Source organism: Olea europaea, chromosome 10, assembly GCF_002742605.1.
Source record: "Olea europaea var. sylvestris chromosome 10, O_europaea_v1, whole genome shotgun sequence".
Classification (NCBI taxonomy): Eukaryota; Viridiplantae; Streptophyta; class Magnoliopsida; order Lamiales; family Oleaceae; genus Olea; species Olea europaea.
The window spans coordinates 28136428-28149931 of record NC_036246.1 but is presented as its reverse complement, the minus strand read 5'-3'; the positions used below and the strand labels follow the sequence as shown (position 1 = coordinate 28149931).

Here is a 13504-nt window from a genome sequence, read left to right as displayed (position 1 = left end):
TACCAAAAAAGGACAACACCTTTAGAAGTTTTGCGAAAAAAACAAATAGTAGTCATATTGACTCTGTACAGAGGTAAAGTAGAGCAAGGTAGATCAAAACTTCTCAAACAATACACAGGGGGCCTCTTTCAAGTCATACAATGATCACTTCAATCTATATACATCAGACGTAGAAGGGAAAAAAATCCAGAAGGTGGGATTATATAAATGTCCTCCTTGAGATCACCATGAATTTTTTTATTTTTTCTTTGACATCCATCTAGTGAAATGGCCAACCCTATGAAGTAGAAATTGAAATAAGGGTACGTACAATAGTCATTTTTGCCATGGGGAAATGTCTTCTCATAGTCCACCCCATAGTACTGTCGATTCCATAGGGCAACCACCAGTCTTGTAAAAATATACATTCAGAATGAAGTTTAACTGAGTAAACCAATTTAAAAGCAATATGCTTAGCTGTAGATAGACATAAGACAAGATCCCATGTTTGATTTTCCTAAAGAGCTCAAAGTTCTTCTCGTATTTGCTATCGACGCTCATGTTTAATAGCCTGTGAGTAATAAGACGGAATCGTAATAGAAGACAACATAATGAGAAATGATGTATAAAAATCATACCATGTAGAAGGATGTGAGATACGAGTGGATCTTTTGTGTACAGTCAAAGTAGTATCGAATATCGGAAGAGTATTAGGTGTTAAAGTAGGATCATATGTGGATTTGGATGGGGAAAGAGTGGCAATTGATGATGTCCAGTAGACACAAATCCATGTTGAATCATTTGGGAGATGAAGGTATATAATCAAAATGATGAAGAATATAACCTGCAAGTAAAAACTTAACAAAAATTGGAATGAAAAATTGATTTTCAAGGAAAACGACATTTCAAAAAATGCAAAGTCTGTTAGAAGTTATCAACAATTACTATAACTCATAAAAACACATTTAATAGATTGAGCAGAAAGTTTGTGATGCTCATGAGCAAGCAGATGGACTAAACAAACACGACCAAAGTTATGCAAATTATGATAGGCAGGATACTAGTTATACAAGGGAAAATAGAGTCTAGATTTAATGCCTAAGAACACAGTCTATTAATGAGATAGACTGCCATAGATAATGTCTCCAACCAAAATCTAGGTAGAATAGAAAACTCAAGTAGTAATATACGAACAACATCCAAGAGAGGTCTATTTTTTTGTTCAGTCACCCCCATTTTGTGTGGTGCATACGGACTAGAATACTGGGAGATAATGCCTTTTGAAGCAAAAAATCTTGAAAAATATGATAATATATTCCCCCAAAATTAGATCACAACGCCTTGATAATAGCAGAAAATTGAGTCTTATGTATGTTAGAGTGGTCTAAAAACCATAAAGTACTTTGAACTTAGAATGAAGAAAATAAATCCCAGTAAATCTGCTATAATCATCAATAAATGTCACAAAATATTTATAATGTGCATGAAAAAGAACACGAGTAATCCCCCTAATATCACTATGAACAATATCAAAATATTTTACTACACAATTACCCATAACATGAAAAGAAAGAGTTTTATTCTTTCCTAACTTGTAGAAGAATCCAAGAAAACTGAGTTAGAAGCTGAAAAGTTGTTTTTATGGTCCAATAAACTAGAGTTTAAGAATGAGACAAATACAAAAGAGTGAGGATGAACCAAACATTTATGCCACATGTCACTTTTATTATTAACTGTAGAGAAAGGTAAAGCAATATAATTAAGATTGGAAAAATGTAGAAACAATAGACCAACTTAAAGTCCTTCCATGATGACCATCCCTGACACCTAGTACCACCACATCTAGCTCTGTGAGGTGTTGCGGTTGTTCTCACCTGCACTAGGTGCTCAACCATCATATGCTCAGGGTAAGAAATTATATGTTGCTGTCCTTTTTGGCAAACCAATTGTCTCTTAGGCTCAGCGAAGCTAGAGAAACTCATTTCCTCCAGTCTTACAAGCCACCCAAGACTCCACTAATCAGCGGCTTGTCTCTAAGGAGCCATACATATATCAGAGTGAGCCTATTGTATTATTTACTAAGGACGATGAGGAGCTTCTTTCTGTGCCATACAAGTTTACACTTGTTGGTAAAATTTTCAACCGTAAACATTCCATAATTAAGGTATACGAAAGTTTCATAAAATTCGGATTTTGTGGTGATTACATGATAAGCCTCATAGATGCTATGCACATTTTGATTCATTTGGAGCACAAGGATTTTAGGTTATTCCTCAACCCACTTGGTATATTGATGGATGTCCAATATGAGTTATCAAATGGACACCAAGTTTTAGGCTACAGAATGAGACCTCCATTTTTGCCGTTTGGGTTTCATTTTCTTTGTTTCCCATTCACTTTCGAGTGGAGAGCATTTTGTTTGCCTTAGCCAAGGCTATTGGAGTTTCACTTCACATTGATGAGGCGACATTTAATCTACGATGGCTTAGTAAGGCATGGGTATGCATAAAGGTAAATCTGGACTGTAAGCTATCTGATAGAATTTGGATGGAGAGGGAAAAAAGGTGGATATTGGTAGAGCTTATTAAATGATAAGATACCATATTACTACTTTCGATAGAGGCATTTCGGTCACCTTGATGGACACTGTATGATCGGGTGACGTTCTGCACTATCGCCTGCTACTTCAATAAATCATATCGCACTAATCATTACTACTATATCAGTTCATCCTGCCACTAGGCCTATTGCAATGTTGGCCAAGGACAAGGGTAAAATGAATGAGGTAATTTTTGAGCCTCCAAATAGATAGGTCCCAATTTGAAGAGATCGGAGGATACAACATTTCACTAGCACTTCAGATGTTCAAATTCAATCTACTCATCCACTAGCACCATCTGCAGTTACTATTGTTCCATTTGCCACTACTATTACACATGCTCAAATTCAATTAGTTACTTTAGCCGTGTCCTCCACAGTTAGTACAACACAGCCAGTTACTAGCATAGTTACTTTTCATATCAACTCTGTATTGCATTCTGCGATACTATAGTTACTCAAGCAGTGACATCACTACAGGTTGTCAACCTACATATGCTTCATATATGATTTCTTAGCGGATTTTAGGGTACAAAGACCATAGATACCATATTACTCAGAGGACACAGGTACCAGGGCTACGCATATTCTAGGACCGACTCCAAGTAAGAATATGGCACATGTTACTACTACTTCTCCCATTTGTCAACAAAATATAAAGGTATATTTTACCTTTCTGCATTAAAAGTAGTCCGACACAGAGAGTTCAGCACATATTGAGGTCTATCAATAGGGCCCATTCCATAGGTCTTCTTCCGATGATTCGGTTGGCATGCTTGGAAGGATAGACGATGATGGATTTGTCCCATTTGAATAGAAGAAATACCTACGAGCTTTTGACACCCTAATCTAAATGAGGGTGACTAGGAGTCAATCATGGGACACCTCATCATATTTTTTTATCTTTATGAATGTCTTCATATGGAATGTGAGAAATGTAACTACTTGTAGACATCTGAAGAGACTTATTCAGCATCATCAGGTATATCTTTTAGTCATTTTGGAGGCCTTTTGTTCTTAAGCAGAGGTTTTCATTTATTCGATGTTATTTGCTCTTCCATACTGGAGTTCAGAGAGAGTCGAATAAGATATGAATGTTTTGGAATGTAGAGACTACTGTTACTGTTCTTCATGAAAATCGCAGTTCCTTCACGTTAGAGTTGAAGATCCCAGACTAGCCTGCCCCGTCTATGCCTCCTGTGAAGTTACTATTAGGAGTGATTCCTGGGAGGGTCTTTACCATATCTTCGTTGCTATAGATGATCCTTAGTTAGTTTGGGGAGACTTTAACATTATTGTACAAGAAGGAAAGTGCATTGGCTACTGTACTCGTGATCGAAGTGGTATTGCTTTCTCTGATATGATGTTAGATTGTGGGTCAGAGGACGCTGGTTTCTCGAAGAGTCAGTGTACTTGGACCAATAGGCAAACCAATGGCAGGATCATGGAAAGATTCGATAGAGTTTTAATTAATTCTACAGATGCAGTTTTTTGTTAAAAGCTTAGGGGATGTTTGATAGGCATTTTTATGTAAAAATGCATTTTAGAATAGTAAATTGATGTGAAATGTGGTTGATAAATAAGGAAAAGTTTTTGATTTACGTATAATATTATTTTAATAAAAAATGTGTGGTTGAAAAGAAGAGAGAGAAAAACGCATTTTGAAAAAAATGGCTATCAAATGAGGCCTTACAATATATAGATGGCAAAAATACCTGTCATATTCAATACCTATGGGGCCTGCCCTGAATGGGATGGGTATTACCTGCTTAATCAGGTCGGGTACTAGGCGGCGAATTTCGCTTCGAGGCGGGTATGGGACGGGTGTGGGTAATAGGGGCCCTGTCTCAGCCAGTTTAGTTTTTTTTAACATGATTAGCACTAAAAACTTTAGTTTACAATGATTTGGGGTCGAGACCCTTTATATTCCTTAATGTTTGGACCAAGCATCATGATTTGTCAACCTTCATCCCTTAGAATTGTTCACTCTATACTCATCTTACGGGATGGCTATTCTCTAAGAAAAGTTCTTCAAGTTGAAAAAGGGACTTTGTTGGTGGAATCGACATATATTTGGAGATATATTCCAAAGAGTAAGGGAAGCTAGTGATAAGGTCAACCAGACGTAAGTTGATTATGATAGTGACCGTACAATGGAGCATCGTGATTTATTGTATCATGCATAGGCTTATCTGAACTGAACTTTATCCGTTGAGGAAGGCTTTTCAAAGCAAAATATGGGTTCACATTGGGTGTGACCATGACAGTCGATATTTTAATGCAATGGTTCAAGGACATCGGACAATATTTCGTATCATGATTATTAGGACTCAGGAAGTAAAAGATCTATCTACTTCTACTAACATTCAGAGTTCAGCTATCTCATTTTATCAGGATTCATTATATACTCCTTCATTGCCTCTGGATCCCATCCGCCTAGATATATTTCCCAGGCTACTGACGAATGCAGATAATATGGAATTAAATCAACCTCTTTGATTTATATGATACAGGAAAAATTTTCAATATTTATTCTAACACTACTGCCAGCCTCAATGGATTCTTATATAATTGTCTTCCAATGTTATTGGGATATTGTATAGGATGATGTGTAGAATGGAGTTAATGATTTCTTTGAAGGTGGTCACCTATTTTGTGGTTTCGCCATTATCTCTATTATCTTGTTCCCGAAGAAGGAGAATGTTAGTAGATGAATGGATTTTAGACCTATCAGCCTGTGTGCAGCGTTCAATAAGCTTATCATAGAGCTTTTGAACACTAGATTGAGTTCACTATTACAATACATTAGTTTTCCTCAATAGAGTAGTTTGATCCCTAGTCGCCTTATTGGGGATAAAGTGTTGCTAACTCTGGAGCTTCTTTACACTTTGGGTAATAAAGTGTGATGAGGGAATACTATGTGAAAGCTCGATGTGGCTAAGGTATACTATCACATGGATTGGAGGGTTATAATACTTGAGGCATTTGGATTTGATCGGTTATGATTTGATAGGATCAGGCAGTACATATAGAAGTGTATGTTCTAGGTACTCCTAAATGATTGTCCTGTGATTTTTTCTCATCATCACGCAGTCGTAGACAGGTTGACCCCATCTCACTTTTCTTGTTCATTATCATTGCAAACTATTTCTCACACCTCTTCACTCAGAGGTTCCAGTCCTATCCAGTATGCATTATCGACATGGAGGTAGTACTCTAGTCTCACACCTCTCATTTACTGATGATATGATAACATTGTCAATGATCAGAAATAGTCTATCAATCGGAGGGTCCTCGATTGTTAGAAGCATAACGTTGGGGTCTCTAGCCAATTTGTGAACAGAGATAAGAGCGATCGTATACTACCTAGACGAGCATCAGATATTCAGATCAAGAGACTTGTGTTCTTGAACAAGTTTACGCATCAGCAGCAGCCATTCACTTATTTAGGGGTTTCATTATTTAAGGGGTCCAAGAGAAGCTTTCTGTACGACGACTTCATTCAGAAAGTGAAGAACAAGATTTTGGGCTGGGCATCTCGATTACTTTCCTATGGGGGATGAATTACTTTGTTGAGATCTCTACTATCCTCCATACCACTTTATCTTCTTTAGATTATGCAACCCTAAGACTGTGCTAAAGGAATTGGGGAGCATCTTTGCACAGTTCCTATAGGATTCTAAGGATCAAGAGCATCGTTTATATTAGACAGAGATTCACCTTCCAACTAATGAGGATGGACTAAGCTTTAAGAAATTAGAGAACATGATGGACACTTTCTCCATAAAGCTTTGGTGGTTGTTTTGGTCTTAGAGATCTTTTTAGACCCAGTTCTTATTGTGCAAATATTGCTTGGGAACACATCCATCACTTGTAGCAGTTCTTCGTCAGCCTCTCCTGTCTGGGAAAAGGCTGAAGTTGGTTGAGCTATAAGTTGAGCCACATATTGCATATCATCTTAGAGTCGACTAGATATTCTTCTGGCATGATTGTTGAATGGGAAATACTACTTGGGCCTCCTTATTTCCATAAAGGCAACACTCATCTACAAGGTTGCATGACTTCTTTGATGGCACTGGGTGGGTTTTTGGACAATTATTACACTCTTCTACCTATATGGCAGAGCATATCAGGGTGATTCATTATGTGCAGAGACTCCATTCCTCAGTTTCTTGAGGGACACATCAAATGGTATCTTTGCTACTAAATCAGCATGGTAGCTAGTCTGATTTGGTAGACGGCCTCAGGACTCATTTTGATTACTATGAAGCTCTATTCTTCCTACCACACTCTTATTCTTCTCCAAAGACTTTGGTAAGATTTGATTCTAGTATATGTCATACAGAGGTACATTAGATGTCATTTGGGCTCCCAATGTAAGTGTTATTCCTAGATCAAGACCATTAGGTCACCTTTTCACAGGCAATAACATTTCCACCCGGGCATGACATCATTTCAACGGGTATTTTTCAAGTAGCTATGACATTCGAAGAGAGCGCCAGGCAGAAATTTCAGAGATCATACTATTTAGGATAGTATATAAGGGTGGACATATTCGCATTGTCACTCATCTACTGATTTTCTAGTTTATATAGACTCAGAGGAATGATGTAAGGCATAGGGAAATCTGTATGGTGTCCAGACATATTATCTGAAAAGTTTACTGTATGATCTCTATTATTCTCAAAGGACGAGTACTTGGAGCTTTGCAGTTGCAAGAGGACTCAAGACTTTCAACCCTCTTCGAGATTTCTATGACTCCTTCCAGCATTACCTATTTTGGTTGTGTGGCACACTCCACCAATGTGATCTTATAAGATCAACACAGATGGATGTGTTAAGGATTAAGCTGCGAGTGGTGGAAGCACGGACTATACAGGGCACTGCATTAGGGCTTTTTTCAACATCATATGGCTCATATATGAATTTACAAGTATTCATGCTTCTTATGGTATTTCCACATTGTCTTAGCAGTTTTATAAGCGTGTAAATTAAAAACAATCAAAAGGTCACAAGAACTTGTAATCCAAGACATCACTCTTGCCCTCCGTTGAGCCAATTGTGTAGAGTTAGTAGGAGCAAGAGTAGATCCATCTATATGAGCCCACAACTCCTCTTCAGTAACAAATAATTCAAACTAGAACTCCCAGGTAGAGTGATTTTTTCTAGTGAATTTAATACAAAAGTTGAAGTTGCTGGAAGATGTACCTATGTTTTACTAAGAATCGAAGTGAAATTGGAAACTAACCAAAATCCAAAAGACTTCAGAAGCTAACACAAACTCCTCTGTTGTAGTATACAACCAAACTGGGAGAAGAAATCTGACTATAGGACTTTGACAAAATTTAAACCTTAAAAACCAAAGTAACGGAATCAAATAAAGGTTCTACAGAGAAAAAAATGGTTACAGAGAAAGGCTCTCTTATCAAGTCAACTTTAGCTAAATGCTGCTCATTGAGAGAGCTCTTTTCGTTAAAAAGATAACAGCCCTAAATTTGTGTCTGATAACAACTATACTATCTATCTATTTAAGCCATCTAAATAAATCTTCGCAAGCTATTTTCTCATTATTTATTTTGGACTAATTTATATTTTTTTGAATTTTTTGGGACCATGGTTGTAATTAGTTCCTTGAATTCTTTTCTTTTCCTTTTGCTTTATTGAAATGGGAGGGTATTTTCATCATTCGCAGATTTTTATTGAGAAAATAGATGGGAAGGAATATTCCACACTAAATATTTTTAACATGGATATGGTTATTGCGTTATTTATTTTCAAAAAGTATTCAAAAGTTTTGAGTTTAATTAAAAGATTATTTTATTGGAAGAATGTAGGGTTGAAAATTAGTTTACAAAATGAATTTTTAGAAGATGCCCCAAACATGGGCTAAAGTCTATTCTATTATAACTACAAACAAAAGGGATAGATTAATAAATGAGCAAAACAGACAAACCTAAATTTTATAGACAAGTTAAAACATGGCCTAAAACTTAAAATGTCCAAATTTACCGTTGAAACTATCAAACCTATTAAAAAGACCCAAAAGAACCTCAAAATTAATTTCAGCCAAGGACGAAAATTTCATATCAAAGAGGTTATCTATAACCCATTTCAAAATTAAGAAACAAGTATTAAATTTTCAAAAATCATATATTATTAATTTTATTGATGAAATAATTAATTAAAAATATATTTTATTAATTAAATATATTAAAGTCACAATTTTATACATTTGGTCACAAATATAGAATTAATTAGTCATAAATTATTTCTCTACCACAAATGAAAAATTTTATATGTCACAAATCAAAAATTTCGTCGAAAACAAATCAAAATTTGTATAAGTCACAATTTATTTATTGATCACAAATAATAAATTTTCTAATTCAAGTTATTTCACAGTCACAAATTATTAAATTAATTAGTCACATATTATTATTCAGTCACAAATTATCGAATAAATTGGCCACAATTACATATTTTTAGGTCACTTATTATTTTTTAGTCACAAATTGATCATAATATTCAAATAATTGTTCACAAACTTTCAGTCCTACTCCACCGCCACCTCACCATTCCCGTTGTCGCCACCACAAAGATCTCCACCCCCTTGTCGTCGCCGCCACCGCTATCCCCGTCGTTGCCAACAACACCACAAACATTACCACCACACTATACCACCACTATCGCCACCTCACAACACCAACACAAAATTACATTGTTGACGTTACTGCAAACCACCAATATCATTAGCACTGCCACGTACCACCAATAGCCTGTGCACCACCAATTCCATCAGTAGCATCGCTCGCACACGGCAATGCCTATGAAAGGTGAACAACAGTGCGACAACAACGCTTGAACAAATCGCACCAATATAGAGACAGACGTAGAAGACAAGGAGAGAGAGAGAGAGAGAGAGAGAGAGAGAGAGAGAGAGAGATCCCCATTAGGAAGCAAATCAGATCGCTTATGCACCTGTCATCGATGATGTGCCTGTTGTCTTGTGTGATGATCGCCGGTGCTAGTATACGGTTGGGACGATTGTGAGAGAAAAATGAAATGGCACAAAGATGAACAGGGTTTTGTGGGGGTTGAGCGTAGGTGGGTATGGGTGTTGAATTAAATTAAATTTTATATTATTAAGAAGTTTAAATTATTTGATTTTTGAGCAAAAAAATTTTCAAATCTAATTTTTGAATTGAGAATATAAGAAGCATGGATAGGTGTAATTTCCAAAACCGCAAAATCACTAAGTTGATATTATTCATTCATTCCAGATAGGTGGGAATCAATAACTCTCCTGCCTTGGTTGCAGCTTAGGTGGATATTAAATTAGCTTCAATCTTAACCCTTGTTTGGTGGTGATTAAAATCAGAATTTTAGAGGATTTTGATAAAAGTTGATGAAATGTGTAGTTGAAAAATTGTTAATCCCATGGAATATATAGTTAAAATTAATTGTTGTGTTTGATTAAAAATAAAATTTAGATGTTAATTTCTACTAGGCGTGGACTTAATTAGGATTTGATTAATTAGGTGTAAGTGACAATAGGAATAAAAATGGCGCATATTTCAAAATTTTAAACAAAAAGAGGTACTTATTTAACTATACCTTAATAAAGTAACAATAAGAAGGTCCTAAATTAGTAATTACATAACGAAATTATTGTATATTACTAGAAGTAAAACCCAGAAGAGTCATTTAGGAATCATCAGCTTATTTGATTACCCTATCATTCTCTGTCACTTTTTGTTTCTTCTGATTCTTTTTTGTCTGCATCACTAGCATTTGTTTCTTCTCCTTCCCTTTTCTATCCTGTGTAAAGCCAGGAAAAAGAATAGACAATCTCTAAAACATTTTGAGTTTTGAAAGAAAGTTGGAAATGCTAAGATCAATATAAAAAGTTAACGATATGACAAACTAGCGAATAGTTTAGCTGCCCTGAATCGAGGTTCAAACCGTTTGAAGCATTTATTCAAATTCTAAAGTAAGGTGGGATTAGAGGCCTAAGACTCAAACAACTCTTTTAAACAATGATATTCAGTGTAAACGAACAAAGTCTGAGAACCAAGTACAAAGGAGTATGAGATAAATTTATTCTTTTATCATGACGTTCAGAGAGAATTCTAGAGAGCAAGAGAGAATAGTTGATGACACTCTCAGAAAGCATCAGCAAGAATGGGGCCTTGGGATCACAAGTAGAGGAAACTTTTTGTAGACAGCAGCTCCAGAGGCCTTGATCATGTCCAAATGTTTTTCTATTGTGAAGTTAAATTTATACATCAATTTTGCTAATGCAAGGCCCACAACACCGATTGCAAAATTAAGCCATTTGAAGTCTATTACAGTGTTGCAAAACATTTCTGGTTGAAATTCTTCTGGATTTTCCGACACCGTTGGGTTTCTTGCAATTGCCCAAGCATTGATCATAACTCGTGTTCCAACTCGGCAACTCTGATGTCATACCCCATAAATTTTAGTGTCTTGGGTTGATTCTCGTGGGAGCAGTAATGGAAGTGGAGGATGTAGTCTTAGATTCTCTTTGATCACTGCCTTCATATAGGAGATTTTATCTAAATCTTCCTCTATTATCTCCAATTTGCTTCTGGCTAATTGTCTCACCTCATTCTGCAGTTTCTCCATAGTTTTCGGGTGCTTTAAAAGCTCTGCCACTTCCCACTCTAAGGAAATATATGTTGTACCAGTCCCAGCAGCAAACATGTCCTTTCGAACAAGGAAAAAGATTATATTCTAACCAAATTATTTTCACAGTGTTGCTGAAATCTGAATGAGCAAAATACAGAGGTTCTTAAAAATATTACAGCTTTCATGGTATCAGTTCCAAAAGGGAAACCAGCCTTGTTTTCTCTCTGAATTTCAAGCAATATGTCAACATGATCTGCTTCGCCAGTGCTGTCGTTGCCATCCGCCTTTCTTTTCTTTTTATATCTATGTTCTTCAACTGCACCATCCAAAAATTCATCAAGCGGTTTAGCCAGTTTCTCTACTCTGACATTGAAACCATCGACACGTTTATACCATTTAAGCGACGGAATGTAATCCCCTAGATTAAAAGTGCCTAACAAAGCCTCAACTTCAACATTAAACCAAATTTATTGCTTTCTTCTCCGTCACTATATTCCTCCCCAGGGCCACTCTATACATAAAATCCCTAGTAAGAGACACCAAAAGATTACTCAAAGTTTATCAAAGATGTTGAAGAAGAGCAACTGTCTAATTTTCTCGATCATAGGGGACGTTTCTTCATCTCTTATATGGCTAAAAGATTGGATCCTTTCGTTGCTCAATAGCATAAGTACACATAAAGTTCTCACCTGCCTCCAGTGCTCACCATAAGGAGAAAAAGCTATGTCCTTGCAGCCATAAACAATTTTGTCCATAACGTTTATGTAGGGTCAAGTTCCAGCAAATACCAAGGTAAATCGGGCTCAGTTTTGCCAAATAGATCGACACCACCAACAGGTTGAGACAACGCCCAAAACCACCACCTATATTCCCACCTCCGATCGCTACAATATACTCACGAAGAGTTGGACAAGATGAAGAACAATAATATGCCCACAAGAAACCACAAAGGTCATATGAAAAAGGAGAAGCCGAGAAGCAGTCACAGAGAGAGACGGAACATTCTTCATCGTGGAGGCCGAGAATATAAGCCAAGCAAGTGACCAAAAAAGGTAAGTTAGGTTAGGTTTATTTAGTGGACCAAACAAGGCTTGCCTCAAAATAATGGGCTTCAAATTAATACCATAGCCCTCCAAAAAAATGGGACGAACCGTGAGTAACACTATTAACAATAGGTTGCTTCTAACGTTCCATAGGAATGTGGATTGGGTTGTCTCGATAATTGTATCGACATATAAATCAATCATATGGTCAAGACCAATTGATGATAGATAAAACCAGGGTTACATCATAGCCCGGAGAGTCGTTTGACAACAAATTGCCTAACAGTTTATTTTAGGCATGTTTAAGAAAACCATTTCATGATTTTTCATGATCTCACAAACTGCATCTGCAGAGGAGACAATAAGTGTTGGTATCATGGTGAACCATGGTGTTTGGATAATGCTCGCAATGAGCAATGAGGGCATAAGCCGAGTTGGTGAAAATTTCCAATTAGAGGAAGTTGTGATGGAAAAGGAGGTAACCTTTTTTGAGCTGTTGAAGCAGCATTAAAGTACCATTTGAAAAGGAAGATGAAAAAAATGAAGGAAGCAATAGGAACTATCAAATTTTGAAAAGAAATCATTTTCTTTTGCCGAACAAAGGAAATTTGCAAGATAATCAACTTATGTTCTTCTATTTATAATTTTTTAACCATTGATGCCATATAATAATGTCATGCATTGCAAACAACGTAGATCGTTGGATATAGCTTAAGAAATTAATGCTGGTCACGTCCACACATTTACCTATTGGATGGCTCTTGAATCTTGGCCCATTTAACTCAGTTTTTGATCCAACTAAAGCCTAACCTATATTTATAAATATGGTGTATTGCCCTAGCCATTTTTAGTGTCTAATTTATGCGTGAAAGGAGAAAGAACATGTCTAGAATTGAGGAGAAAAACCCAGTGGCTACCTTTGCATCTTTGGCTCTTTGTGACTTCATCCATTGGTTTTTCTCGTGCCTTAGTAACTGGAAAATCAACACCGATATCTTGTTCTTCGTGGGTTAGATTGAGAACAACCTAGTCGAATATTGGTTGTAGGTCAGAGCCGTTTGAATTGGTTGTTTGATAGAGAAAGGTAACCTGAAATCGAGCCTGAAAATCATAATTTTGAAGATTTTGGAGCGAACTTCCGCAACAATTTAATATTGTAGAAAGTAATTAAATAAATAAGTATCCCCTTTATAACGCCAAAAACTTTTAGACTAATAGATTAACATGATATTGGA

At 36.3% G+C, this 13504-nt stretch overlaps 1 protein-coding gene and 1 long non-coding RNA gene across 2 annotated transcripts; both read right to left on the bottom strand.

Annotated features, from left to right (window-relative positions):
• On the bottom strand, positions 1 to 8058 carry LOC111401712. Its single transcript, XR_002704091.1, has 2 exons — positions 7597 to 8058; positions 1 to 550 (listed from the first exon to the last, which is right to left on the bottom strand). It is a non-coding gene; the product is annotated as an uncharacterized LOC111401712 (long non-coding RNA).
• Positions 8059 to 9114: 1056 nt separating this feature from the next.
• Positions 9115 to 11981, bottom strand: LOC111400487 (cytochrome P450 71A3-like). The gene is made up of 5 exons (XM_023027901.1): positions 11933 to 11981; positions 11403 to 11659; positions 11047 to 11304; positions 10309 to 10395; positions 9115 to 9249 (listed from the first exon to the last, which is right to left on the bottom strand). The coding sequence occupies exons 1-5, from the start codon at positions 11979 to 11981 to the stop codon at positions 9115 to 9117; spliced, it is 786 nt and encodes a 261-aa protein (XP_022883669.1).
• Between the last annotated feature and the right edge of the window lie 1523 nt (positions 11982 to 13504).